Source organism: Gallus gallus, chromosome 2 (assembly GCF_016699485.2).
Source record: "Gallus gallus isolate bGalGal1 chromosome 2, bGalGal1.mat.broiler.GRCg7b, whole genome shotgun sequence".
NCBI lineage: Eukaryota > Metazoa > Chordata > Aves > Galliformes > Phasianidae > Gallus > Gallus gallus.
Window position 1 is genome coordinate 42,253,244 of NC_052533.1, and position 27,427 is coordinate 42,280,670.

Genomic DNA, 27,427 nt, shown 5'->3' on the forward strand with positions numbered 1-27,427 from the left:
ACTTCCTCTGATCAAAAAGCCTTTTTCTGAAGAGAAAAGTGACCAGAGTGCTGTTACAAAGGATCAACACTTACTGCTACCTTGTCTGAACTTCAAGAACTACTTTTTTATACTTCTTCCTCTAAGCCTTAACATACTGGGTTGCATGTTTGTTCTGCCAGTTTCATGCATGCCTCCTTTTGCTCAATGATATCAAGCAATGGAAACCTTTCTAAAAGAGTAATCCTTCTTAACTCAATTCCAAAATGGGAAAAGTTTACTCTGCAAGTGCAAAAATTAGCATGCACTGAATAAAAACAGACTTGAAACCGCTTCTTCTGAGTGACTAAGAAATTAAAAGAAAATACAGCAGGTAGATTTGATTAGCGTCTTTTTATTGGATGGCAAACTACTTTGCAGCGGTAGATTCTCCCAGCTTACACAAGCATTCTTGGATTGCAAAGGATTTGATGAGATTAAATAGTGGAAATATATTTAAAGGTTTAACAATGAGGCATCACGTCGTGCACCTTTTCATTCAGATTCCTCACTTAAAGTGTTTTCACTGAACAACTACAGTTGATCAATCCAACAAAGGCTTTACTTGTATACAGTGATATCTTTAGATACGTTTGCTTCCCAAGGAAACCCATTATTCTTGCAGAAGTCTCTTGAATCTAAGTTTGCTTTAAGGTGGAATTACCTTACTGGTAAAACTTTGGGTAAAACAGTACTGTGACTTTTTCAAAATCACTATTCCTTTAGAAACAATTTTACAAGCTTCTGAAAAGGCCCAGAAGGTTGATGAAACAAAAATACATAAATGCACTAAGCCAGGCTGTTACAACATAGAAATAAGAACTACCATATAAAATATATCCCATCGGTTCAATCTATCTTGTTATAATCCTGGCACTTAGGCTAAGAGGTATTAAATCTATATTCTTTGGCATTAACTACAACTTAAGCAAGTACCTTATACACGTCTGCACACAGTGGAAGAATCTCACTTTGTACCATACACTCCACAAAGTTAACGTGGAAGGATTTCAAGATTAAATATGTTTTCCTGTCATTCATGAAGACAGTCTTAAGTTCCAAAGTAGTAATTTAACCCAGAAAAAATAGGTTTTCTTTACAATTTTATATAAAACAAAACAGCAATAGGACTACCTTTTCTTTGAGCAGGTTTCTATCACCTTTGTCCAGGTTCCAGGAAAATGTTGGGTGATAATGCACTTTTTAAACTGAATGTGTCTCCACTCGATGAGTGTCGAGAAATTGCTTTTCCACCTATTAACAAAGTCTCTGCTTCTTTTATTTCCATAGCTCTCTTGTAAAGTTCTGCTGCCTTCTCAAAATCTCCCCCTTCATAGCTTGGGAGAAGAGTAAAACAAAGATGAAACAAACAAATAAAACTTGTCTCTCCATTCATTCAAACTGAAATGCACACCATGCAATCTGCAAGTGTAATTAAGGCTCCCTCCTTTCCTAATACACAAGTCCAATATATTTCATTTTTATCTGCTATCCTTTATAGTGACATGATTTTATAGAGCTAAAGCATAGAATCTTACCTGAGCACAGCCAAGTTCTTCAGAGTTTCTCCCACACGAGGATGCATGTGACCAAAGCTGTCTTCATAAATCTTTAATGCGCGTTCATACAGAGGTAAAGCTTCAGTTTGCTTTTTCTTTGGGTATTACAAAGTTGTTTGTTATAAAAGTGTATTACTTTTGTTACTGCTTTTTTTTTTCCTACACAGTAGCAACACATCCTGAGTAGAAATGCATGCATATTCAACATAAGGTGCTTTGTGTTCTCAATACTGCTGGTAGATGAGGGTGATAATTGAGGCTGTCAAAGCCACAAGCTTTCACTTGCAAATCCCATTCCCATTGACCAGTTCCCAGTTAGGGTATGGTCCTCCTAGGCAGTCTTACAATTATGTTACCCAGTGAGTCAGCGAGGAGCTGTGTTTCATCATACCACAGGGACTGCTGCATTGCTAGAAATGCCATACTCTGCTATTGTCCTATGAAGCACGTGGGCATTTTGAATAATCTACAGAGCATTAGCCCAATTATCCTCATATAACATCACTCACAGCAATTATTCATCCCCTGCATACACTTTCCTTGTCAAGTATCCTTCCATTTTTTAAAATGAAACCTAAGCATTTGTAGGCTCTATAAGGAGTTCCCTTATAAATGTGATTACATTACTTTGGTATTAGTTAGTTGCATATCATTAAAAAAGCCCACGACAGGAATGCTAAGCACACCAGACGTGACAAACTTACCATCTGACAATAAAGAACAGCCAGATTCACCAAAGCCGTTGCTACGCTGGGGTGTTTGGGGCCAAACGACTTCTGTCGTATTTCGACTGCTAGTTCATACAGAGGAACAGCCTTGTCAAGTTTTCCCTACAAACAACACAGCAAAAAACAACTCAGTCGTCTTGTTGTATCAAAATGATGAGGCTAAAAATCTATTCTAAACAAAAAGCTTGGAGAAGTCTAACTGTTTCCAGAGTAAGGGTTTAACTTTGGTCAATTTGTAGTTATATTCCATAGAGATGATTCGCTGAGAATAGTTATTAAGATTAATGTTCCAAAATACTGAGCATATTCAACTCCAGCTAATGTGTTTCTCAGCTATGTCTGCTTCTTCCTTTTTATTTCATTTCCTCCCACAAGAGCCTAATTCAGACGACTGGTAAAAAGAATTCTCAGTTGTACTTTTCTCAAGTAATTTTCTCCATTTGCATTTCCTCATTCTGCCATTAATGAGAGCAGAGACCTTATTCTTTGACCTAAAGTGCCTAAATTGTACTGACGATATGGGAATGGGAATGTAGCTGCCTTCACTTGGGAGCAGTTTATAGATTACTGAAGTGCTGTTTGCACTGTCTTCTCTGGAACAGCTGTGGTGTTCAATGCCATATCAACAACCCATCACTTCCCATTCACCACATCAAGACTCTGATTTCTAGGCCAATTTCTCTAAAATTCTCCTCTCACATCCCAATCAGTTTTAATGCAGATTATTTTTTCCAGAAGATGTCTTCTTCCCAATTTAATCTACTCATATATTAACCGGATATACTTCAGAAGTATGCTCAGGTTTTTATTATTAGCATTCTCCTATTTAATGACAAATTGTATAATGGTTCACAACTGTAATCGTAATTCCAAAATTCAAATCAAACTCTCTCCTTATTTTTTCCAAAACATCACTGTGCCGCAGACTGAAGACAATCAGTAATAATTCTGGAAAAAATATTATCAATAATTGACATTTTCTATATCTGATACATGTCCCTTTTCTTCTGCCACTCTTCTCGGCGTCATCTCACCACAAATTTTAATTTATGCTACTTCAAATGAGCAAAGAACTGTTGGATGCAAATACTGAGTGCTTTTCCAGTGCTCACTGAGGTGAGCAAAGAACATGGAACCCAAAATCATTTCATGCACTTACAGTTGGAAATGATGAAACACAGAGAGGTATAGACTTCTGTTAATGTTATTCTGGACAATGTATTTAGTGGGGAACATAATTCTCATCTTTCACTAGACCAACAGAAGCTGGAAGTGGCTCGGCCACACAGTTTATTTCTTAAGTGCTCTCTCTCTCATGAGCCAGCCCGAAGTAAAGCAGAGTCTTCATCAGGAACCTTCAAGTTATTCTCAGATTGTCTGTAAAGTTCAGTGTTATTCTGTATTATCTAAAACATGATTTTTCCATCAAGACATGTCTCACTGAACTCTTGTATATGGACATCACGTACAAAACAGAACTCAAATACAGCTGTCAAGAGCTTCCCCCACTGCAACAAAAGCATTAGGTTTTAAGCTGATGAGAAATTCTCTATTGTGGTGAATACTGGGCATGTAAGACACTGAAGACTTTACTCACAAATGGTTTTCCTTTAAGCAAAGTGTGTCTTGAAATAGTTACTAGGCTTTTTGGAAACAAAGTCCCTTTGACATCCATCTTTTATACAAGTGTATACATAGCTGACAAAACAGCCGCACTCCTTTTGGATGGAAGACTGTGACACTGCAGGCCCTAACGTTATTTTAGGTGACGTGAAGAGATAACAGGGTTGTGCTTACCATCTTTTTGTACAGCACTGCCAGGTGTTTCACCGTGTAAGCCAAGGAGGGATGGTCTGGAGCCAGTGCTCTCCTCCTGATGTCCAAAGCTTTTTCATACAGTTCCTCTGCCTTGTCGTAGTGCTTCTTCTCATTGTACAGGGCTGCCAGATTGTTCAAAGACTGAGCGCAGTCAGGATGGTTGGGTCCCAGGACTCTTTCTCTCATTTCCAGGGAGCGCTTCAGAAAAAGTTCTGCTGTCCTACAGAACACATTTGTGGAGCAATATTTTAAAGCTGTTAACATCTGTACAGGCTGATGTGACTGAAACAGAATAAACTCAGTCTCAGAAACTGTAGAAACCATGCAGGCCAACCCTATGAAGCAGAGATAATTTACATGTTTCAGGGCAGAACTGAGGCACCTCTGTGAAGAACTGAAAAACTGAAAAGAAGGTTTCAGCAAACATTAAACTAACCCCATAGCTGCTTCATGATCAGGTGATCACATCTATCATTTATGACGAGCTAGATTCTTATAGTAGCATCTATTTGGAAGTGACAAAATGGAAAAGACACTGTAATGCCACCATTGAAGCATTTTCCAACCAAAAGCATTCCTTTCATCTCACCAGAATAACCTACGATTATTCTATTATGGATTTATAGCACCTCCTCTACCACGGACAATGAGTGATCCCCACATAATACTGGCAGCATTCATTATAACCGGCTATTTTGTCATCCTGACATACACACCAACTTTGTGTGACTCTGCTTCCCATCAGTGTGATTTAGTAAATCAGAAAAATCCACTTCACATTAGAAAGACCATTTATGTGGAACTGTACATTCAAATCTGGAGCTCTAACACAGGTGTCAAAAGTTGTTCTCCCTGTGCAAGGACCAGAGGATGAAGTGTGATACACAGCAACTGCTACTGACACACCCTTCTGCCATTGGTTTCATTCTAATTGTATCAAATTATAAAAAATTCAATCCTGGACTCACAGATTCAGAAGAGATACAAACAGCCATTAAAATCACTTAAACCTTCACCAGAACAAGGTTTACACTTTCACTCACATGTGAAACACTGGAGATGAGTTTACTCTAAAAAATACTTGTGTTGAACTACGTTTGAGCAACGTGGAATTTAAAATGATTCTGTCTGAGATTAGATAGCTATTAGTCCTCTATGATCAGCCAGTTTCATGTGGCTTCATGAGAGTAAAACAAGACAAGCAACAACAAAAAAACCACCACACATTTTCAACAGCTGTTACAAATCAGAGCCTTCACTGTAAAAATCCCACATTTAACAGAGATGCAGATTCTAAATTAAAATATACTACTGCTGTCTTCCAAGAACTACTTGCAATTTAAATATCAAATAGAGGGAAAACATAAAAACACTTTCAGAACTTACTCTTGTGCTTTTGCTGTGCACTTTCCTCTTTTCCTGGAAAGATTCAGTTCAGGAAAGCAAGACATAAGGTGACTCTACACCTCACTCCTAACGCCCACTTCTAGACTACTTTGTGGACCGAAGAAATCACTAACCATGTGATGAGAACTGCACTGCACATGCCTCTCCCCTTCATCAAGACCCCTGCTTATCTCTACCTGCATTTAGAGAGCACCTCTGCTGCTCCATCCTCCTTTGCCCTCAAAAGACGTGAGGATAACACGTAATGTGAACAAATATTTAACTCATGACTTCTTGTAATACTTGCAACTTAATAGATGTGAAAAACAACAATCCTGATGTTCAAGAATGAACACTACAGAGGACAGTGACAAAAATTCTGAAGCTGAGAGGGCATATATTTTGAGAGAGAACTGGTACTTGTAACTAAGGCCAGTTAATTTTAACCATCAAGTCCATAAAATACGAGTGAATTTTACAGTAAACAAAAACAGATTGAACCACAGACATCACCACAATGCATGTCTGACCAGGTCTCTAAATGTAATGCTAGTTCTCCACACTTTGCTTCCATGTGTGATCTACGAGAACACTCAGTGGAGGTGTCACAAAGAACACAACTTACTCAAGATTATTTTGCAGGTAATAAAGGACTCCAAGCTCGTTGAGGGTTCGAGCATTGTCTGGTGTATCCTTGCCCAGTGTGAGCTCTTCCAGTTGAAGGGCTCTTTGACGCAGAAGAGCAAAGCCACACTACAGCAAAACACAAGCTAAGTCAGCCATCATTACTTTCAAAGTGTGTTACAGAAGACAGAAAATTAAGAGACTCAGGTTTTATGTCAAAGGAGGAAAACAGTTCTACTTAATTCTTGTTCTCAAGCTCAATGGCATTCTGCAGTAATTCTGCACCCCAAAAATGTATATTACTCACTTATTTCTTTTCCACTTCTCAACTCCTTACCAGTTGTCCTGATTCATCTCCACTTCCAGAGTAGTTTAGGGCAGTTACCAAAGCCACTGCTAGGCCATTCACTACCTATGCCTTCAATTATCAAAAGCATTTCAGCATCAGATTTGTCAGCACTGCAGGCACACTTTATCATCTATTTAACAGAGCATTCCTTCTAAACATCAAACATTTCCTTACCAGACTGCCTTTTCGTCTTGCTGCTTTTTGGCGTATTTTGAAGGACTTTTTCCTCAACTGCTCAGCTTGTTCATATCTGAAAACAATTATTTACAGCGTTAGGAGAATGCCAAATGTAGCTGAGTGTTCTGAAAAGCTTCTAAGTTATTTAAGTGTATAAGGAGAACTTAAGAATGTTGAAAAGAAAAATCACTCTTTTTGTTCAAGATAAAGAAAATCCAAAATGCTTGGGGCCAGACAATGCTGCTCCTTCATCTCTGATTTATTAGAAGTTTGTTGGAATACTAAGCACAGCAGTTCACCTCTACTGGGTGGCCTGCTACAAGAATACAGAGGGTATGCTCATTGTTGAAGTTAGGAAACTCTAAAAAAGAACTATACAAACAGTCTAGTTTCAGGAAGAAAATATCTGCAAAGTTATTTTTGTAGCACTTTCACATTAAAGAAAAACACCAGCATAGTCAATCTTACTTGTTCTGCTTTTGGTACAGCATGGCAAGAGCATCGAGTTCACGGGCTACTCGAGGATGTTCAGCCCCATAAGCGTTTTCAGAGATTTCCAGTGCCTGTTTATACAGCTGTTCAGCATTCCCAAACTTCTTCCACTGAACATAAACTCCCGCTAACTGGTGAAGTGATTGTGCCACCCTTGGGTGGTCTGGATCCAGAGCAGTCTCTCGAATCTCCAGAGACCGCTGCAAAGGAGCTACAGCCTGTAACAACGAGGTACAGAATATGAACAGCTGGCAATATCTTGTATACTACAATAATTTAACAACTGCAACAGAAAGCACAAGATCATCTCTGCTTAATTTGCCTCCTTGCTGTTACAAGTCTCTAAATGTACTCACCTGACTGAGAAGACCTAGGTCCTTAAGAAACCGTCCCAGGGTCTCATAAAGATCAGCCAGGCAGATCATACTTTCCTCTCCCTCACAGCTTTTTTCATATTCTTTCAGAGAGTCAAAATACTCAGCTGCCATAGAGCTCTTATCTTTCCCAACCAGCTGCCAGTAACTCAGCAATTCTGCAAAATGTCCCCTGTTTTAACAAGGAAATAAGAAGCTCATCTTATCTCTGACACCTCTCTCTTCAGATTGATGCTACATTAGAATAATAGGGCCATATGCATGAATTTTCTCTTTATGCTACAATCTGTTGAGACTGTTGCTGTTTAACAGTACTATTTACACCTTTACCAAAGCCCCAGTTATAAAAGAAATGAAAAAACACATGATTTATATGAGAACAGGATCACCAGTGCATTACCATTTCAGTCTCTACTATTTAAGTTCTTTGAATCTATATCTATCATTTTCTGATTTATACTTTAAAGTAGATAATTATTAAATACTTCATATTTAATGTGCTCGATTAAAAAAATAATAATTTGAAATGTTTCTACCCCCCTAAACAGTGGCTAACTGTACCTTTTGTAAAGGTTCTGGGATACAAAGAGATTCAAAAGACACTTGTGTAGCTTTTGCTTGTCACCCTGCTGTTGGAAGAGCCAAGGAAGTTCATCTGCACTTCTCCAAGTCACTCGGTCTCGACTATTGAAAGAAAAGCCATAAAAATATTAATGGAGAGACCTAAGGCTACTCATCAATGTGATGTGAAAAAAGGCAAATACACATGTACCATGCCTGAATGTTTAAACAGACTGACTGCTATGAGACCCGTGTGCTCTGTTTTCTCACATCTTCATTCCACTGTTACCTGAGAGAGCCCTGGAACTCCCAAGAAATCACAGTAAGTTGTTCCTCTCTCACATGGGCTAATCTGGGTCTGCCAGCCTAACTGTAGCCCAGAAACACTGATCCTTTGTGCCTCCTTTCCCTGGTACACTGTGGCCCTGTTGGCTAGCTGCTACCAACTCATGCTCTGAGCAGCAGCACTCAACAGCCGGGACACTGACCCAAGACTGTAAATGCAAACCCGTTTTCAATATAGGCATCAACTTGTAGCCTTTCTGCTGTACTATTGGACCTCCTCTTACGTATGTGCCTATTGCTTGTGGAATGCATGGTCTCTTGTCTCTTCAAGTTCCAAGAAGCCTCAAATTTCCTAACTTTTACTAGGAGTTAAAAATCTACATAGGGTTAGTTATCACAAAATAACAGAAGCATTATACATTCACGCTACAGATTATCACATGGTTACTTCTTTTCATGTATATTTCCCACCACAGTCCTCAATCTTTACCAAGATTAAAAAGCAATATATCAGTAATAAACAGGTCAAATGACAATGAGGGTTTTGTAGGGTTATTTTGCAGCAATTATTTACAAACTGGGTCCAAAAAGGCATAATAAAGAAAGAAGTATATCCAGGAGGCATAAAGCCTGTGGTTTAGCACATCTTGAGGAATTATGACCAACCTTAGTTGCATAGTGAAATAGTCCACAAGTTTTTGTCTATAGGCTGAAATAACATTCGGACCTTCTTCCATATACTCTAATCTCACCATCTCCCAAGCCTGAAAGAGAATATAATTGAGAGAAGGAGTATGCATTTAATTTGTTAAGTACAAATGACATACAGAGAACTAAGAAAGAATTTACTTAATCAAACAAGTCTCATGTTGCAAAATCTTCCTCCAAAGGCACTACAAATGTTGTCGTGCAGTATACCAAAGACCTGGTTAGCCAGATAACATTCCCTTTTCCCTCAGCTCAGCTTGTTGTTATGGAACCAGTGCTTTCAAAGACACACTGAGTTAACATCTAATAGTCAGAAATTTCTGAAGACTTGAAATGCCAGCTTTTCAACTGCTGAACAATACTGACCACCAGTGGTAACGCAGCTCTAGTGGTTTTCAAAGTAATTCTAATATCAGGCAAAAAGTTAAGGAAAACGGAATGAGCAAACACAAGCATTAATAACTGTGTTATTAATAACAAAAGAACAGCAGGGATTAAGGAACAGCAGGGATTAAGGGTGTCACAGGGCAAATGAACAGCTTAAATTTTAAGACAGAAAAATTAATTCTGAGTATAACTAGGTGTAAAGTTGAATGGACATAAATATCTATCTACCACAATGCAGTCAAGACCAGAATCTGGACAAAAGTTTTTGCATTGGCAGAATTTCACTTGCACGTGTTTAGAACTAAAGAAGTTACCTGGAGATGCTGGAACTTGAGCAAACCACAGCCATACGTCAGCAAACACATTTTGTGCAGGCTGTGAACGAGTGAGGCTAGCACTGCAGAAGACAGCTCAGGATACAGTTCCATCAGCTCAGATTCGCTCACACCATTGTGGCTAACACCAATGACACACAGTATCTATGTAAAGCAGAAACATTATCCTACACAGTTAGTTGGCAATATTTGCTGCAGAGCTCAGATGCATTACAATTCAAAAGAAAACAACAGGCATTACTGTGTACAGCTTTATACATCAAAGAAAAAAAGCTACCTACACAAACCCTTTCCTCTGTGTTAATGGTTTAATATTCTAAAAAGGTGAAGCACCAAATGGGACCATTAGCTGAAATCTGGATCAAACAAATGGTTCCTTAGTTCTTCCACTAAACCACTTAGGAGAAAAAGTAAATCCATTGCCATAAGGGACTTTAATCCAAGTAAAATACACTGAAGGTGATGCCAGAACCAAAGAACTCCTTGCAACTGTCAAATATCATGTCCTAATTAGAAAATAAAAGTTCCACACAGCGAAGAAATTCTGTAGAGTCGGGAAGAGGAATCAGAAATGGAGCATATTGTGCCCTATATTCACAGAACATCACGTTTTGATTAGATTTACTGTGCTTAACCCTTTGGTCAGGGTATAAAAGGAAGTGTTGATTCTGAACCACATCTTAGTGGAGAAGTTTTGTTTTGCTCTGTGAGATAATGATTTACTTTAAATTCAACACAGAGAAGTCGTATGTTACGCAATAGTTAAAATTAGATTAATAAAATTTCCTGTCTATAGTTAATAATGCAACATTCTCTGAATTACACATTTGAACAGATGTAAATTAGTATTTACTTTTAATTTAAGAATAAATCTTTATAGGAAATGATATACGTTTCCTGTGTAAATCATTCACCGCTTACCTCTCTCAAAAGCCCTTTCTCCTTATCACTGCACAATGATTGTTGAATTGATCTCAGAACAAGCCTGTACAGGGACACTGTGTCTTGGCATTGAAAACACTGTTGAAGGGTTTCATCGATATTTCCTGTACTTCCAACACTAAGAAGATGGACAAAAGGAACCTGGCTTAGCATATTAAATTTGGCTGAGCAAAACAAACTACCAGAAAGATCTACCTCAAAAATGCTCTGAATTTCTACTGAGTTTAAAAGGCTCACAGTACCTGGCAAGATTAAAACCAAAAGAGCTGAAATTCCAGAAGATACCTATCTGATTCCTCTAAGTAACTGCAACATTTTTATTTCCAGGAAAAGGTACATTGCCACGTTCTTTCCTCCAGCAAAAGAACAGAGTAAGAACATCAGACTGGATAAAGATAAAACCACATGCTGCTGTTTCACCTAATGCATTTACAAGGCATGTTTTCAAGAGCAATTAAGCATTCTAGAACGTAAAACAGCAACAAAAAAAGAAAGAAAATCAGTCACCCAGAGTAAATTATCATCTTCTGGGAGTCTCTAAATTATAAATGGGGCTTTCTCAACAAGATGAAGTCTAGGTTAATAATAAACCAATGCACTTGGACATATTCTGTTGCACAAGCAGGAAGATTAATTTTCTCCACAGCAGGAATTAGACAGTAAAATACCATGTGCAGGATGTTAAACTAAGCAATCGCTGAGCTCTCTTTGGCCTTAAAATCTATGAGGCAAGCTATCTAGTACATCAGTAAATACAACAGACCTGAATTAAACCATTTAACAGAACAACATCATTCTCCAAATGCCACTAAAAAGCATTAAGGTGACTGTCATATCTAGAAACTAAAGGAACAAAAAAAGAAAAGAAAAATAGAAGTCGGATATATTCAGAGCTGTATGGATTCACTTAGTATCAAAACGGCAGAGATCATACGCCCCCATTTACTCCCATTGCGTTTCCAGTCAGTGACATGGGAAAACTTCTGACTCTGCTCTGCTGTTTTTTCTTAGCAGGATTCATTCTCCATTAAATGATTGTGTTTCAAAATGCTAGCAAATCTACTTGCAAACTTTCTAATCTGGTGATGACCATAACTGCAGGATCACCTGTACCTACCGAGCAATGGTTTTGCCCAAAAGAGTGACATACAAAGCGTTGCAAGTTGTGGCAGAACGGCAGTGTCTCTCAAGCTTCTTCTCCTATAAGATTTTAAACAAAATCTGTGAGCTCAGATAAATCAACCACACCAATAAGAAGTTCTTGTTTTGACAAGAAAATAGAAGTTTCAGACACATTTCTATTTATAACATTTGAAGAGTACGACATGAAACTAGTGCACAAAATACTGCATGTTTTTCTAGATATCGGAGCATACAAGTTAAAGTTTCCCTTCTAGTTTAGGATTAGAAGAGTTAGGATCTAATCACCACATCTCTAAAGATAAGGATCACCTCACAGCATCAGTCTCCAAGGCAAAGAGGTAAAATAATTTTTCCTCATTCAGTCAATCATTGTTACATTACTATGCAATACTAAATCTTTTATGAGTCTAAAATGAAAGAATATGTTTACAGCAATATGTGCAACCATACAGTTTTCCAGTTAATAATTTACACTGTTCCATCTGTGCTTTGATGCTATGAGCCATGAGGTAAAAAAAAAAAATACACATAAAAAAACTAACCTCAAACTGCATTCTGTTTTGAGCAGTGTGACTTAGCTAAATACATTACTTTCTTTTGGCAGCTGTACTTATTTCATCTTTCCATGTTTTCATTAGGAGTTTTACTACAGTACTTTAGAACTACAAAAGACTTACCTGCTCTTTAGTCAATTTAATATTCGCAGAGCTACATTCTGCACTAATGAGAGCTTTAACATCTTTGGAATTCAGTGGATCAAGATGAAGAGTTGGCCACAACCTTTGGTAAGAGAGAACAAAATTATACTCAGACCTTATTAGATGGCATATAAAGAGTGGGAAATAAAATACATCAAAGTTCCATAGTTTTTAATGATTGATTCAAATCAGTAACTGAACTTATTTACTACTAAGAAATTCTAATCATCACTAGCCAAATTTCCACTTTTTTTTTCTGGATCTGCATCACAGTATTGTGGTTCCTGATATGCATGTGACTGCATTTAGTATATTTTCCCATACAGTCACGTGGATAAATCCATCAGAATAAAACAACAATCTGGTTTCATAACAAATAAAACTGTCCTCACTGCAGTTGCAGTTGAAAAGCTTCCATTATACTCAATAGTTGCAAAATCTTATCTATTGATTACAATTCCAGGCCTTAATAAATCTGACCATTTGCTCTTCAACTAGTAACTTCAATTTAAAACAACTACTTTGAGACAAGCTACTTTGAAACATCTCATAAATATAACATACCTCCAAGCCTGTGGACACGTTTCTACATTCACTGATACAATCACTCTCACATTCACTGGCAGTGGATCTATCAGCCATTTCATATGCTTTTCAGCTTGCTTAAAAACAAATTTTGATTAGTTAATACAAATGCTCAAAACAAACGCCGGGAGTTGATAGGTTTCATTCATCACACAGCTCAGAGAATGGAGTCTGGAATTCTCCAGTGTAGAACTACACTGTTCATGATCTGATTCTTGAAACAGTACTAAATGATCCAGTGATATCAGCTTGACTGAACACTAAATAAAGCAGATAGAACACCACTGTTAACATGTTTACCTGGAAGACAGGGCTATTTGGGTGCACAGTAAATAGTCCACAGTGAAGAATTTTCACCCAAATAATATATCTGGGCTGCTCAAAAACGAAGGTGTTACAAAGGTAATAAGAAAACAAAAAAATCCCACAACCCACAAATTTCACCTAAAAAACTGAAAGACTATTTTACTTTATCTGCACTTGCTGCTAATTATTCTAAATGTGCTCAGGACACTAAAGAAAACATTAATATTTCAGCTATGCAGACATAGCAGAATATTCCAATAGTCAACGTTTCTTTTGGACTGACAAATGCTAAGCATTCTGAAAATATACCTGTATTTGGTCAATAGAATCGATAATTATAATTATGCTGCCTTGATGACGTGCAGAAAGTTTCTCCAGCCAACGGGGAAATTCTTCCAGAAGTTTAGCAGGATCCAAGGTCAGAGGTGACACTAACCAAGAATGTTGCATAAGCTGCAGAATTATAAACAAACATAACAAATTCTACCTTCAAAGTCAACTATGAGAGTTGAATAAATATCCATAGACACAAAAGAAAAAAGTTATGTAACGTTGGGTTAATTCTGGCCAAGTTCACATATGATTCTTTCCTTCTGGTTTATACAGAACACAGAATATTTATTGAATTCACTGTATAATTCTACAAAGAGAACCTGAGTTTACACAATGGACAAAGATCTGGAGACTTAAAAGGACTTCAAAGTTGCACAGGTTAAATAAGGTGGACTTCTAAAATACATGAGAAAATTGCAAGGAGCACACAATTTATTTCATTTTCCTAAAGATTTTATTACTGCGAGGTCTTTTTTTGCCACCGTATGAAGGAAAAAGAGAGTTCAGGCCCTGGCACAAAAATACTTTTCATTTATTTCCCAAATATCTAACACAATTAAAAAATAATTGGACATAGAAGCAAGACTAGTCTAAGAACAAAACAGTGCCAACTGGCAAATCTGCCCTCAGATTTCTACAGACATATAAGAGATGCTTCTCTTATTGTCCAGCTAGCAGAAAAGTTTGGAAGAAGCTTACATGGCTTTATAAGCCATCAGTATTTGTCACTGCAAGTGTAACTATTACAGATATCCCAGAGATACAATTTAAGAGATCTTCATCCCGTGTGCAGTGTCAGATTTTCCCCCTTCGATAACATCTTACACTTCCATTGCTCTTGATGGATGCAGAAGAACCTGTAGAAATTTTCCTTTTGATCTACACACAGACACTGGCACTTTCCAATCAGTCATGCAAAGCAGAGTACGTAATAATACAGCGTACCTTTAAAGTAAGGCGTTTAATTATTAATGCAGATTCTGAACTGGTAGACATGGGCCTCCCAACAAAGTGATAAAGAATCAGAGTGTTTGGTGAATGCTTCTGTTGCAAGTGAATCCTACAAAGAGAAGTAAAAAACAACAATCAAACAACAATAACAAAAACACCAAAAATAACACCTATATATAACAGACTATGTTTGCAAATGTAACTTAAAAATGATGAGTTTTGCAAAGGAGGTAGAATGTCTGAGCTAGAGGTGTTCAGTGTTTACCTTACAAAATGCCAGATGTTTTCTGGTGTGCAATTGAACCTTTTATGTCTGTGTTCACTTTTGCTCCCCCCAGTACCAGTGGCCACTAACAACCACCCTTTGTGGCACTGGATATTCACATGATACTGAGCTTTCTAGAAGTAATGGCACTATCAATTTCTTTTATGACAGCAAATCTTGTCATAACCTAGAAGTGACTGTAAAATGTACTGCTATGATAAATTATTTGGCCTGATCTTTCCTTTATTTGAGTGAAAAAGACTCCAAAAGACTGTTTCACACATAAGAGAAGGGCAACACTATGAGCTACAGAAACCACCTATGTATGCTGCACAAGGACAGATTTGTAGGATTTTGCCATCGGAATCAGGGAGTTGTTAAAGCCTGTCCAGCTACTCAAATGTTACAAAACTTTCCAAGACTGTTTCCTAACATCAAAACATCTCCACTTTACCTCTTATCAAATTGATACAATATTTTAAACGTAATGGAAACATTTTTCTTAAATTTCATTAAAAAAATAAAATAAAATAAAATAAAAGGGAAAGAAAAACAGGGAAAAGGGGGAAAAAAGATAAAAGAAAAATAGGAAAAAAGATCAAGGGAAAGGCCAAGGAAAAGCTAAATTTAAAAAAAGGAACAGCATTTAAAAAAAAAAAAAAGAAAAGAAAAAAATATGACATTACCATTTTGACAGGAGAAGTGATTTCCCAGAACCTGGTCCTCCTGATACAAGCAGAGGTGGAATTGGTGCTGGTGCTGCTACCAGGTCATTTAGACGTTCAAAATACTACAAAAAAGAAATAACCACTATAAACATTTTGCTGTTTAAGAAAAAAATATATTGCTTGTTACTGTAAACCATCCAAAAACTAGACCTATGTGCAAGTTTATTAAGATAGAGAAATAAATACTAAAATATAGCAAAGGCAAATGGAAATAACATTTATAACGAAAGCTTAAATCGCAAGGTCTATCATCTCTTGAATAAAGTGTAAAGTACATGCACATTTTTTTCAAAACCTGATATACTAAGAACTTTCAGTGCTAATAAACTGAACTGGAGTTAATATACTAAAGCAATTGGGTACTATGTTCACTAAGGCTTTTTTCCCCTCTCCACATCTCAACTACTCTTCTGTACTGGATATGTTTGCTAGGACAAAGCCTTCAAAGTTTGCACCTGGCATGAGATTATGAAGTCACTAAGCACACAAAAGTAATGTTTTCTTTCCCACATGGAAGTCCAACAGTGGTATGGCAATGTTCAGGATGATTCAAAATCAAAACAAAATGAAATGCCCTTAATTCACTTCAGAGAAATATTTTGTCTGCAAATAAGAAGCACATTAAGATACATATATACATTTTCTTCTAGTATTCTATTATTCACTGTTCTGGTATGCAGTAAAGTTAGCACAATCCTCCAACTCATTGCCAGTATACGAACAGCAAAGTAAAAGAATGAACAGTACTAGTAAAATTGGCATCCTAATTTATACTAGCACAGAAACTGCACCCTTACACTACATCACAACATCAAAGAACATTGCCCAGATCAGTCGTGACATCACTTTCCATGACTTTAACGTTTTTACTTTCTACATTTTATTATACTTCCCCTGCATATATCTGTTTTTTACACCTTCATATTGAAATGCTTTAAAAAATTATTTCTAATAACAGGGTAGTACTGTGTTATTCGGTACCTCTTTACCTTTAAATTCACTATGCTATTTTCAAATACCTCTGGTTGTACAATGAGATGAAATCTTTGCATTAGCTATCTGCATAAAACCTAACTCCAGATGTCAAGATGTCAATTTCCTTCAAAAAAGACATTCAGAGCTTTTCCTTGTTGACATTCAAAGTCTAAGAGGACGACACTCGAGTTCTGGCACACCATTCTAGTGCTTTTCCCCAGTGTAGAAACAACAACTGCTTCTTCATCAATGCCATTCAACAACAGGCAAACTGGCATCTCTCCCAGAAAATAAATATGCCATCTACATAAGACATATGGCCTCTCCTAGCCTAAGGAGTAGCAGCCACAAAGATGCTCTCAGACACAACTTCTTCAGTAGAACTACATATTGTCTCACAAGAGAGGGAAATGAGTGATGGCTTCCTCTGCATCCGTCTACGTTTCTAGTGTACCTACTTTCTCAAATCCCAGCTCACATGTTGAATTAGAGGCTTGCTGAAAAGCTTCCATCTGTTCCTGTTCATCATGTGCATCCCACAGTACATCGCCAAAAACTTCTTCTTCAGGAGCAGTGGACTCTTCCTTATTACCCAAATCTTTGCCTTCCAGTTCTGTCATTTCACAGCCCAAGATATCCTGAGTGAAACAGAGTAATGTGGAAACAACCGCAACTATAACTTTTAAAAGTGTAGATACATACAGTGTTACTCTCAATGCCAGGGTGTATGAGTGCAACTCTACTAACATCAGTATGCTCATTTCCTTTCACATTGGAAGGGAATGTAACTGAACAGGCTGTCACATGAAACAATCACAGGTCTCAATAAACTAATTTCACTCTTCTGCTAGTGGAAGCAATACACAACAAGGATGGTTAAGGAGAGAATGAGCTATGCAATCTTTTATTATTCTGTGGTAAGTAACATCACATTAACAGAGAGTTTAGTCCAAAGCTTGACCCCTTGACCATGTTATTCATGCTTCCTTGCATAAAGGCATTGATTAGTTTTGGGTTCTTTCTTTTTGCATTCCATGTTTTCCTTGCTTGCCAGGTACTAGTGATGTAACACAAAAAGAATACCTGAATTACATTGAATCAGAATATCACAATCACACTGACAGCATCTGAGATCATAAATCTGAGTAGGAAAAGAAGCTGCAAAGCATCAGGTACCCTACCTGTTTAATTATCTTCTCCACACAAGTATAGATTTCATATGTTCCTTCCTCCACATCTCCCACGTGATCAATCATCTGAAAAAATAAATGAAGCATGAAGTACCCCTGAATCCAATTGGGAATAATATTTAGGACTTAAAACATTCTGCAACACATTTAAACTCAATTCTGTTGCACTCCTCAGGTAGGACCCACTTTGCTTAAGCATTTAAAACTTTGGCATTCAGTCTCATCTGTTCTCAACAGTCCCTCTACAGAGGGAGATCATCTGTTCTGAGACGCAAGGAATCTCTTCGGAGGTACATGTATGTCTTCAGTGGCTGCAGAGGGACCTTAGTTAAATACCTTTGCCTTTTACATGGCTAAACACAGATGTGAAATTCCATCCCTATAGCCCAGGGATTTTTTTCAGTAAAAATGCAGCGGGTTTTCTTTCCCCTTCCAATGAAAATTTCATAACCTTCATAAATTTCAGATTCAATTCCTACTCATATAATGAGTATCCAGAGGAATGAGTGTAATGTAATCTCTCTGAAAATCTTAGACTACTAACATTTGATCTTATTCATCGCAGGAAAGTAAGCCTTTTAAAATTTAACAGCATTTGAAATACCATACCTTTGCTTTGTTCACATTAGAAATTTGCTCAATTAACTGCTGCACTGAGTCTGAGCTGACTCTGTCATCACCCATTCTGTGGTAAATCAGACGGGGTTTTTCTTCTGGATTTTTCAAGAAGGCTTCTTCACAGTCTTCCAACAAACAACTAGATTGGAAATCAGCATTCTTGTGCTATATTACACTGCTGTAGTAAATAGCTCAATCAACACAAGATCCGAAGATGGGTTTCACTGCAAAATCTAATTCAAAAGTCATATCTATTTACAACAAGGATAACCAAATATTTCATTTGAGAACTTAAGATAAATCTAGAAGCAAAGAGCATGTAAAAGAGAAATTTATTCTACTTGTACTATATATATGAAAACTTTATTAATTTTTATGGCTAATGCTTTGTAAATTAAAAGTCTATCTTCCTGTCGTACCAAAATGCAGAGTGAAAAATAATTGCTTTGCATGGAAACAAAATTGGGAATCACGCATGATTAGCAAATACCATACTGTATGCTCTGCAGTCACCTCTCTGAAGGCTCTGTCCTATTCCTTGAAGAAGGAATACACATTATAAGGAAGAGTCCACTAGCATTTGAGATGTAGGAGAGTCTCTTAGCCAATCTCTAAAGCACTGAGTATGAGTGAAGGAATTGATTCCACGGATATCAGATCGAGCAGCCTATTGCTGTTCCACAAAAGGAACTATGTAAGCTGGGGATGCTGACAGTAGCAGACAGGATTTCTCAAATATTGTTTTCTTCATATGAGCACGACGAGTCTCATCACAGTTTTTGTAAGAGAAATAAGTGAATACCTTTGGCAGAAAAATACGCTTCTGTGTTGATGGGTTTTGCTGTTTGCTTGAATTCTTTTTTTGGTTTTTGGGTTGTTTTTGTTTTTGCTTTTTTGGGGGGAGGAATTTATTCTTAAATACTTGTGATGCACATATGTAAAGCTGGGTTATTTGGCAACAGTATTCCCCTGGGGAGGCAATGGCCTCTCAGCAGCTGACACTCTTTCTCAGAGCATAAACATGTGGCAGCTGCATCCCAACTTCTACATGAAAACAAAAGAAAATAACCTGTGGTAGCTGGCTGTTCCCTCATGCACTCGATTACTGTAAATCTGAGCTACTGTCTTAAGCCAGCTTTTAGTTCTCTGGGGAAAGATGTTTTACTTACAGAACCAGCAGGTCTAGTTAATACAAGAGCTCTAATAATGCAACAGCTGTGAAATCTTCAGTTTCCAAATCTACCCTAATCTGAAACCTAATGTGCATCACTATTTACAGATTTTTGCTTCCATACAGGCATTTTGGAATGATCATTCCATAAACTTTTATATTATGTTTTCTAATGCTTCTTTATCTCTTTTTCAACAGAATTAATTCCCCTTTCTCCCAAACCACGAAAACCAAAATTTCTGCCCAAAATTCCCAAATGCACAATAGAAATAAATAGTCCTAATACAATTCTAAAAATATCTTCCTTTCAGAGTTTTTCATTTAGTGAGTTATGTTTCTTCTTCTAGAAGATTAGGCAAATACAACAAAACACTGAAAAAACGGAACATGGTGCATCACCATTTGTCTTAAAACACAATGAGTTCAGTAAATCCATTTGTAGAGAGCTAGTGTTCGGTACTGCACAGAAGAGCCATGAAATCAGTCCAGAAAGAAACCCGAGACAAAAGATTATATGGGACAGAACAAAAGCAAAATACTACGGGCAGGAGGTGTAAGGATAGATAAGCAAATGAAAAACACTGAAGACAATCATGCCAGCCAATTTGAATTCCTAAGATGCTTGGCAGAATCTGTTATTGGAAAGCAAAACATTTCTTCCTTACAAAGACATATTTCATGCTGCACTTTAATAGAATCTAGAGATACAGGAAAAAGTAAACAACAACAAAGCTGATACATTCTTCTAACTGCACCAGTAAACCTAAAGGTTGAAGGAGTACCACTTCAAAGATGTTATCTCAGAAAATGTACTCAGTAAAGTATCACAGACATTTTAATAAGCTATGCACTCTGTATAAGTTACCAGTTTCCATTTTCTTTCCAAGCCTGGAAAATACTTACCTTGGCAAAGTTAAATGTAGGAGCAAAATGACTAATGAACTTTTTTCAATTTCCCATTTTCGTACTTCTTTAGAATGATTTTCATTTTCTGCTGGAAAATGAACAACTTGAAAGAAGTAGCCCATTGTTTCACAGATTCTTTGAAGTTTTGGTGAGTAGATCTGAAAGCAAATTTGAATAACTGCTTTACTTCTAAATCTGTATAGCATTAAGGACCTCCTAGATAAATCTCATTATTTTTCTTCTATATAATTTCTTCCCCTGAAGCCCTTGACAAGACTTCCTCTGAATTCACTGAACTCAAGATAGTTACCAAAGCTCTTAAGAAATATCTGAATGAGTATCACAGGGGAAACAAAAAGTTTGTCAGGTACTCACTCTAATGAAGATTTCCACTTCTGGTTGAGTCTCATCAGTGCTAATAATAAAACATCTCACTGTGTTACTCCACAGAGAGTGGGAGAACAGGGGAGTAACCTGTAATATACTGGCAACAGCAGCGTCCCAGTCATCTGCCAATAAAACAGTGAAGTCAAGAGATCTCCATATCTGATTATGCTGCATAATGGATAAGCAATCATCTCTTAACATTTTTAATACTACATTTAATTTAAAATAGTAATAACCTTTTCACTCTTATTTTCATTTCAAAAAAAAAAATGAATTTAGAGAACACATATAATCTGATAACACCATGTAATTTTTTAATATGGCAAAGCAATATTTTAAAATATATATGTATTATAATGATATTTAAAATAGGACTGATGAGATGTATGCACAAAAATCACATTGATAATAGTAAAATAAATAAAAATATGCGGAAATAAGAGAAACCTCCATTATCAAAGAATTCTTTTTTTTTTCTTTCTGATCTGCATGTATTTCAATGAGACCATGCCAGTTAATGAAGGTGAAACATGGGAAGTGCCTCTTCTTGAGATAGAGTGCACAGCATTCTCTATTCGTACTATAAGCCAATTCGCTACAGCAGTAACTAACTTTAAAACTTCCCTGGGTTCTTCTCTTTGTGGCTTATCATTATTTCAAGCTTGAAATACATTTCCCTTTCAGTACCAAATGGCTTAATGGAAAGATTAGTACAGGAAGCCGGAGACATCACAGAGCAGACTCTCCCCTCCCACTCTGTAGGCAGAGACTTCTGAATCAGAGCCTTAAGGACTGAAGAAAAAAGGGAGGAACTGCCATGCAGGAAGGGTTCCATGGCCACAACAACAGCGGGGAAAAACAGGGCAGTAGAAGGCAATTTGCAAGAGGCAATATGGGAAACAAGGTTAAAAAGTAACAATTACTCATAACAAAATGTCTAACACCAATTCATATAACAATGCATATATTCTTCTCATGCCATCAGATTTCAATGAATTGAACCCTGAGAAGAATCAAAAACTATGCAAATCCAATGAGAAAACAGGAATATACTTTATGCTAACACCAACATAACGTTCACAGTCAGGAAGTTGAGAATTTTAATCAAAATGGAAAAAAAGAACCACAGTCAACACCGGAAGAGATAACTATCTTCCTTAATCAATACAAGGAATGAAGTAGTTTTGGTTTATTCCCAAATGGAAGCTGTTCACTGCTATTTGCTAAACTCAATACTGCACATACCATAGCTATCAAATATATTAAACACAATCTGGCATGTACATAGAGTCCTTCCATTTTTACAGAGAAGTATTTTAATTCTTCTGTCAAATTATGTAGGAATGGATAAAAACAAATGACATAAGCACATATTGTCCCAACAAAACAGCCCCCCTTACTTACCCCTGTTTATATTTGCAAATGGTCCCTCAACATCTATAGAGCTGTGAGCAAATTCGGGCCCCCTGAAAGACTGCTGAAGTTGCATCATACTGCCCATGGATGGCTCACTTCCCAAGGCTCCTCCATTCCAATATTCAGACTGAGCCCCAGCAGCTAAAAATTGGGGGGGGGGGGGGGAGAGGAGGGGAGGGGGGGGGGAAGGGGAGGGGAGGGGGGGGACCACCAAAAAACAATCAAATAAAACAAAACAAAACAAAAACCTTCATTATTGCTAAACATGGCAAATCATCAGTCTTAAATATTTGAGCTGCTACCACCTGTCACAAGCTACTGAACATAATTCTTTCTCCCTCAGCAGATGTGCTCTCACGTCTGCGTGCAGCAAATGAAAATGCTAATCTGAAGTTCCTAGGAAGCCATGCTACTAAAGGATGAGGTTATTTGCTGTTACTTGTTATTACATAGATTGCTCACATCAGTTGGATTCAAATGCTGTCTTGGATTACAAATCAGGAAAACTGTTTACAGTATTGATGCAGTCATTTGTTTACATTGCAAAACTGACAATTTTTGTTCAGGAATGTTCCAGAGCTAAAACAGCACAAGAGGGCTCTAGGTCAGGACTGAAATACATCTTCTGCGTTTTGTGAGACAGCATTCACAGCATCTCTTCATAATATGTACGAATTATACTTCCGTCAAACTACATAAACTTCAAGGACACCAAATGTTCTTTAATGAAGTTTAACAGAAAATTGAATAAGACTTAGAAAAACATAAGGAAAGTGTGCATTCAAAAACGAATTTAAGAAAAAAGGCAGAAAAAAAAACCTGTACCACTATGGTTCATCAGATGGACAACTGGCGTGCAAAGAGCCACTTTGAAATATTTCTAGCTTCAAAGATCACACATTTATTTATATTGCCACCAAGACGTAATTGTTGATATATCTTAGCAAGCAAAGCAAATGTTACACACTTGTGCACTTGGACACAGTGTTTCCTCAGTAATCCTAGGTGGTGCAAGAAGTAATGGTGGACATTCATAACAGTGTCAAGATATTAACTGTCCACTACACCTACTGCTGTGTTTCCAATCAGGTACACAGCCAGAGGGCTGGTGACGGGTGCACCTGAATCCTTTCAGTGTTAGCAGGTACCTCTTATGGCTTGTACAAGGTTTTGTCTTTTGTTTCATTAAGTTTGCTGGGGTATCCCTTTCAGAAAATTCTGCAATTAAACTACTCTTTGGATTAGGTGTTTGTTAAACACCTAACTCTGCTACTTTGAAAAGTACAGTAACTGAGACGGGCATATTTCATCACAGACTTACAGACAGACTGTAAGCCTACCCAAGATTCCCTCTGGTTTCAGTTGTACTCTTTAAATCCTCTGGAACATAATCTCCCAGATCTAGAATAAGAAAACTTAGAAGAAAGCTCAAAATAGACTGGAAACTCAGAATTGTTCACAAAACGATTTTTTTTAAAAGTCACTGTTTCTCTATTTCTTGACAGCGTTATATTTTCTTCATTGGTTCATGTCTGAGACCAGAAAATTGGGGCTTCCATAATATAAACTATATTTGCCAAGTCAGCTCCTTTAATCCTTTAAAATACTTTTTTGTTGCTTTTCAAGCTGGATTAATAAGCAGAAGATATTTTCTTGCCTTCTGTTCTACTATTCATAGATTTTCAGTCACATTACAACACTAAATGCTGGGGAGGAAATTCTCACCAGTGACATCTGTACAATTGTCGTCAGAATCAGACTCTTCAGGATCAAACACTTGGATTCCCTGGGCCTGAAGTCTCTGAAGTTTTGCTTCTAGGTCTCGTTTGGCCCTCAGTAAGTCCTGAATCTCATTTTCTTTTGTTTCTCTAAAAATCTACAAGTGAGGGAAAAAAAAAAAGAAAAAAAAACACAACTAAATTTGAAATACAGACCATTATCTTATGAAATTCAATATCACATTCCTGAATTCTCTTTAACTACTTTCAATTGTAAAGATAAGTTTCTAGTACTCATTTAGCAGGGAAAAAAAAAAATGCGTGAAGACATGAACAAAAACCAATCAGGAGCCTATAAATGAGCAGAAAAACAGAGTTAAAAATTATCTGATGTTAAAATTTTACCATTTTAAAGCTTAGCATACTATTCTGAAAGTTAGGAGTCCACATTAGTATGGGAAGTTCATTAGAAATGACAAGCATTTCTCCTGACCTTTTAAATTAAGTGTCTTCTAAAATCACTGCATGTATTAATTTCCTTCAAAGGTTCTCTTTTACTTTTCCATGTATTTTTAACATTTACATATAATTTTTTATTTAGTTTTTGACTATAGTGACAATTTAAATTTCCTAAAATAGAAAGCAATTGAGTATTCCAGATGTCCTATTTTAAAACATTATCATCACAAGAGGAAGGAAACAAGAAACTAGATTTAAATAGAATGAGATTAAATCCTCTTCCAGTCTCATTTTCTTAAATGAGGTCAAAAACAGTTCTTTTTTAATGTATCTGCTAAATATGAACACCTGCTACAATTAAAGATATAAAGAATCTTGAAAACAGAGCAAAACCAAGGTCTGTTTCCCTGTGTTAGGTGGTGGAAGTACCCTCGTAAGCAGCAAAGGAAAAGCAGAAGTATCAGTTTGACTATTCCTCAAAGTAAAGCAAATGCTTTTATCTTGAATGGTCTCCCATATTTTAGCAGCCAAAACAGATGCACCAATATATACCTCATTGTGAGTTAGAAGTCTTACATTGCTAAACATAAGTAGATTCAGAAACAAATGTCTGTGTTTACACGTTTCTTCAGCATGTGCCAATTTGAGGTCCACATTTTCCTGTCACTCTCGGGTATGAAAGTTGCAAGAATCTGTGTTGGAATAACACAGGAATTTATTTTAAGACATATCTCTGCATAATTTACTTTAGTATTTTAAAAGCTGTTTTCTGCTTTTTCTCTTAATCTTCCAGAGAAGTTTTGGTAGGATTATCTTGAAGGAAATAATCAGCTACAACCACAATACCACAATCTTTTTAGGGCAGGTCTTCGTGAAAACTGTTTTAAAGAAATTCCTTTGGAGAATGAGACTAAGTGTCAACTTTATCTACTTTTGATCATTTTCCTAAGAAAAGAAGAGTCAGGCCATACCTTGAACTGCCTTTTGACCTTGTCTCGATCATGTTCAAACGTGGCAGCTCTCTCCATGGCTTGGTACTTAGCTTCTAATGCACTTTCTTTCTCTCTAAGTATTTTCTGGTAAGTCTTCTGAAGTGCCTGAAAAGATTGAATACACCACTTTACTGAGAGAATGGCAATTGGCAATAAATGGTTTTAGCTTACTTTCCAGCTAGTGAACGCCACATCTCAATACAATGCTACCCCACAACTCTCCTTACTCCAGGAGATGCCAAGCACCACACGGCCCTGCTCAGAGAGAGGCACGACGACTACCAGCATGGCACAGGGATGCGCGCCGCTTCCCTGCCTTCCTTGGGAAGGATGAGCCGTCACGCTCTCACCTCCCTGCCACAGCCTTCCAGGTGAGCAGGACAGACCCAGTGGCTGGGGCTACCTGCAGCTCCGCGCGCAGCCGCTTGTTCTCCCTGTCCAGCTTGGCCTCCTTCTTCACCATAGAGGCCACCTCGTTGTTCTTGCTGACGCGAAAGATCTCGTACTCTTTCTTCAGACGCTCGTACTCCGCCACGCACTCCAGCTCCTGCACCGAGGCCGTGGACTTGAAGCTGGCCCCGATCAGGCCGCCCGGCCGCGAGGCGCCGACGCGCCGCAGGGAGCCGCGGAGCAGCCGGGCCTTGGGCTTCACCTCCACCGGGATCTCGCAGGCCTCGCCGCCGCCGTACGTGTCCTCGATCACCTCCCCGACCCCGCCCGCCGGGCTCACCAGCGACGACGCCGTCCCCATGGCTGAGGGAGCTGCCGCGGCGGTGGGGGGGGGTTAGCACTGAGGGAAGCTGCCCGACGGCGGGGCCGTGCCCCGGGCTGACCACTTGCTCCCTATCCCGCCCCGGCTTCCGCCCCTTAGCGCTCCCCCGGCCCGGCCGAGCCGTAGCGCCCTCCCAACGCGGGGGCCATGGCTCGCTGCTGGCGGCCGGACGAGGAAGGGAGGGTTGTAGGAAGCCGCCTCCCTCTTTCCCTCCCTCCCGCCCCGTCCCGCTCGCTGGCGGCCGCGGGGGGAGCGGGAGCCTTCCCTGAGGGAAGGGGAAGGGCTGAGCCTCGGCGGGAGCGGGTACGGACGCTGACACCGACACTGCGGCGGTGGACGGGAGCGGGAGCGGGAGCCTGCTCCTCTGAGACTGTGTAGGTTGTTTTTAGGTGTTGCTTTAGAAAAAAAAAAAAGAGAGAGAGAGAGAGAGAGAGAGCTAAACTCTGATGTAACAGAGCACACAAGCCCAATGTGTGAGTTGTGAGGATGAGACACTGTGGGGAAACTATCTTGCAGCACCTTAAAATAGTGACCTTTGAGTCATAGAATCATTAAGGCTGGAAAAGCCCTCTAAGATCATCTAGTTCAACCCATCACCATCATGCCACCAAACCGTGTCCCTCAGTGCCACCCACATCCACACGGTTCTTGAACATGTCCATGGACTGTGACTGCACCACCTCCCTGGGCAGCCTGTGCCACTGCCTCACCCAACCATCTGAGAAGAAATGTTTCCTAATATCCAACCTCAGCCTCCCCAGTCACAATCGTTCCCTCTCATCCTATCACTGTTACCTAGAAGAAGAGGCCGACCCCCACCTCACCACAGCCTCTTTTCAGGCAGCTGTAGAGAGCAATCAGGTCTCTCCTGAGCCTCCTTTTCTCCAGACTGAACAATCCCAGCTCCCACAGCCACTCCCCATAAATCTTGTGCTCCAGACCCACACAGCTCTGTTGTACACAGAATATGCTGAAGGAGAATAAAAGAGAATGGGTGGTACTGGGTTTACCAAGTAGTAAGTGCTAGTAATTGCCTCATGTGGCAACCCAGTTCAATGTTGTGCTGCTTCC

General features: G+C 38.4%; 1 protein-coding gene across 3 annotated transcripts; it reads right to left on the reverse strand.

Annotated features, from left to right (window-relative positions):
* Positions 1–353: 353 nt before the first annotated feature.
* On the reverse strand, positions 354–26,519 carry NPHP3 (nephrocystin 3). 3 transcript variants are annotated; one of them, XM_025147496.3, is made up of 28 exons: positions 25,935–26,076; positions 25,564–25,689; positions 25,169–25,284; positions 24,141–24,291; positions 22,404–22,556; positions 20,988–21,121; positions 20,610–20,770; positions 18,527–18,674; positions 17,909–17,983; positions 17,186–17,365; positions 15,711–15,814; positions 14,754–14,868; positions 13,785–13,928; positions 13,149–13,246; positions 12,564–12,666; positions 11,861–11,943; positions 10,723–10,861; positions 9,781–9,945; positions 9,038–9,135; positions 8,087–8,209; positions 7,508–7,697; positions 7,128–7,369; positions 6,657–6,732; positions 6,135–6,262; positions 4,103–4,343; positions 2,282–2,407; positions 1,557–1,672; positions 354–1,355 (listed from the first exon to the last, which is right to left on the reverse strand). In XM_025147496.3, the coding sequence occupies exons 3-28, from the start codon at positions 25,178–25,180 to the stop codon at positions 1,175–1,177; spliced, it is 3,486 nt and encodes a 1,161-aa protein (XP_025003264.1). In that variant the 5' UTR covers positions 25,181–25,284; positions 25,564–25,689; positions 25,935–26,076; the 3' UTR covers positions 354–1,174. The 3 variants fall into 3 exon arrangements, with proteins under 3 accessions (XP_025003264.1, XP_025003263.2, XP_418790.2); XM_025147495.3 differs by having other exon boundaries at positions 25,145–25,284; XM_418790.7 differs by lacking the exon at positions 25,169–25,284 and having other exon boundaries at positions 25,988–26,519.
* Between the last annotated feature and the right edge of the window lie 908 nt (positions 26,520–27,427).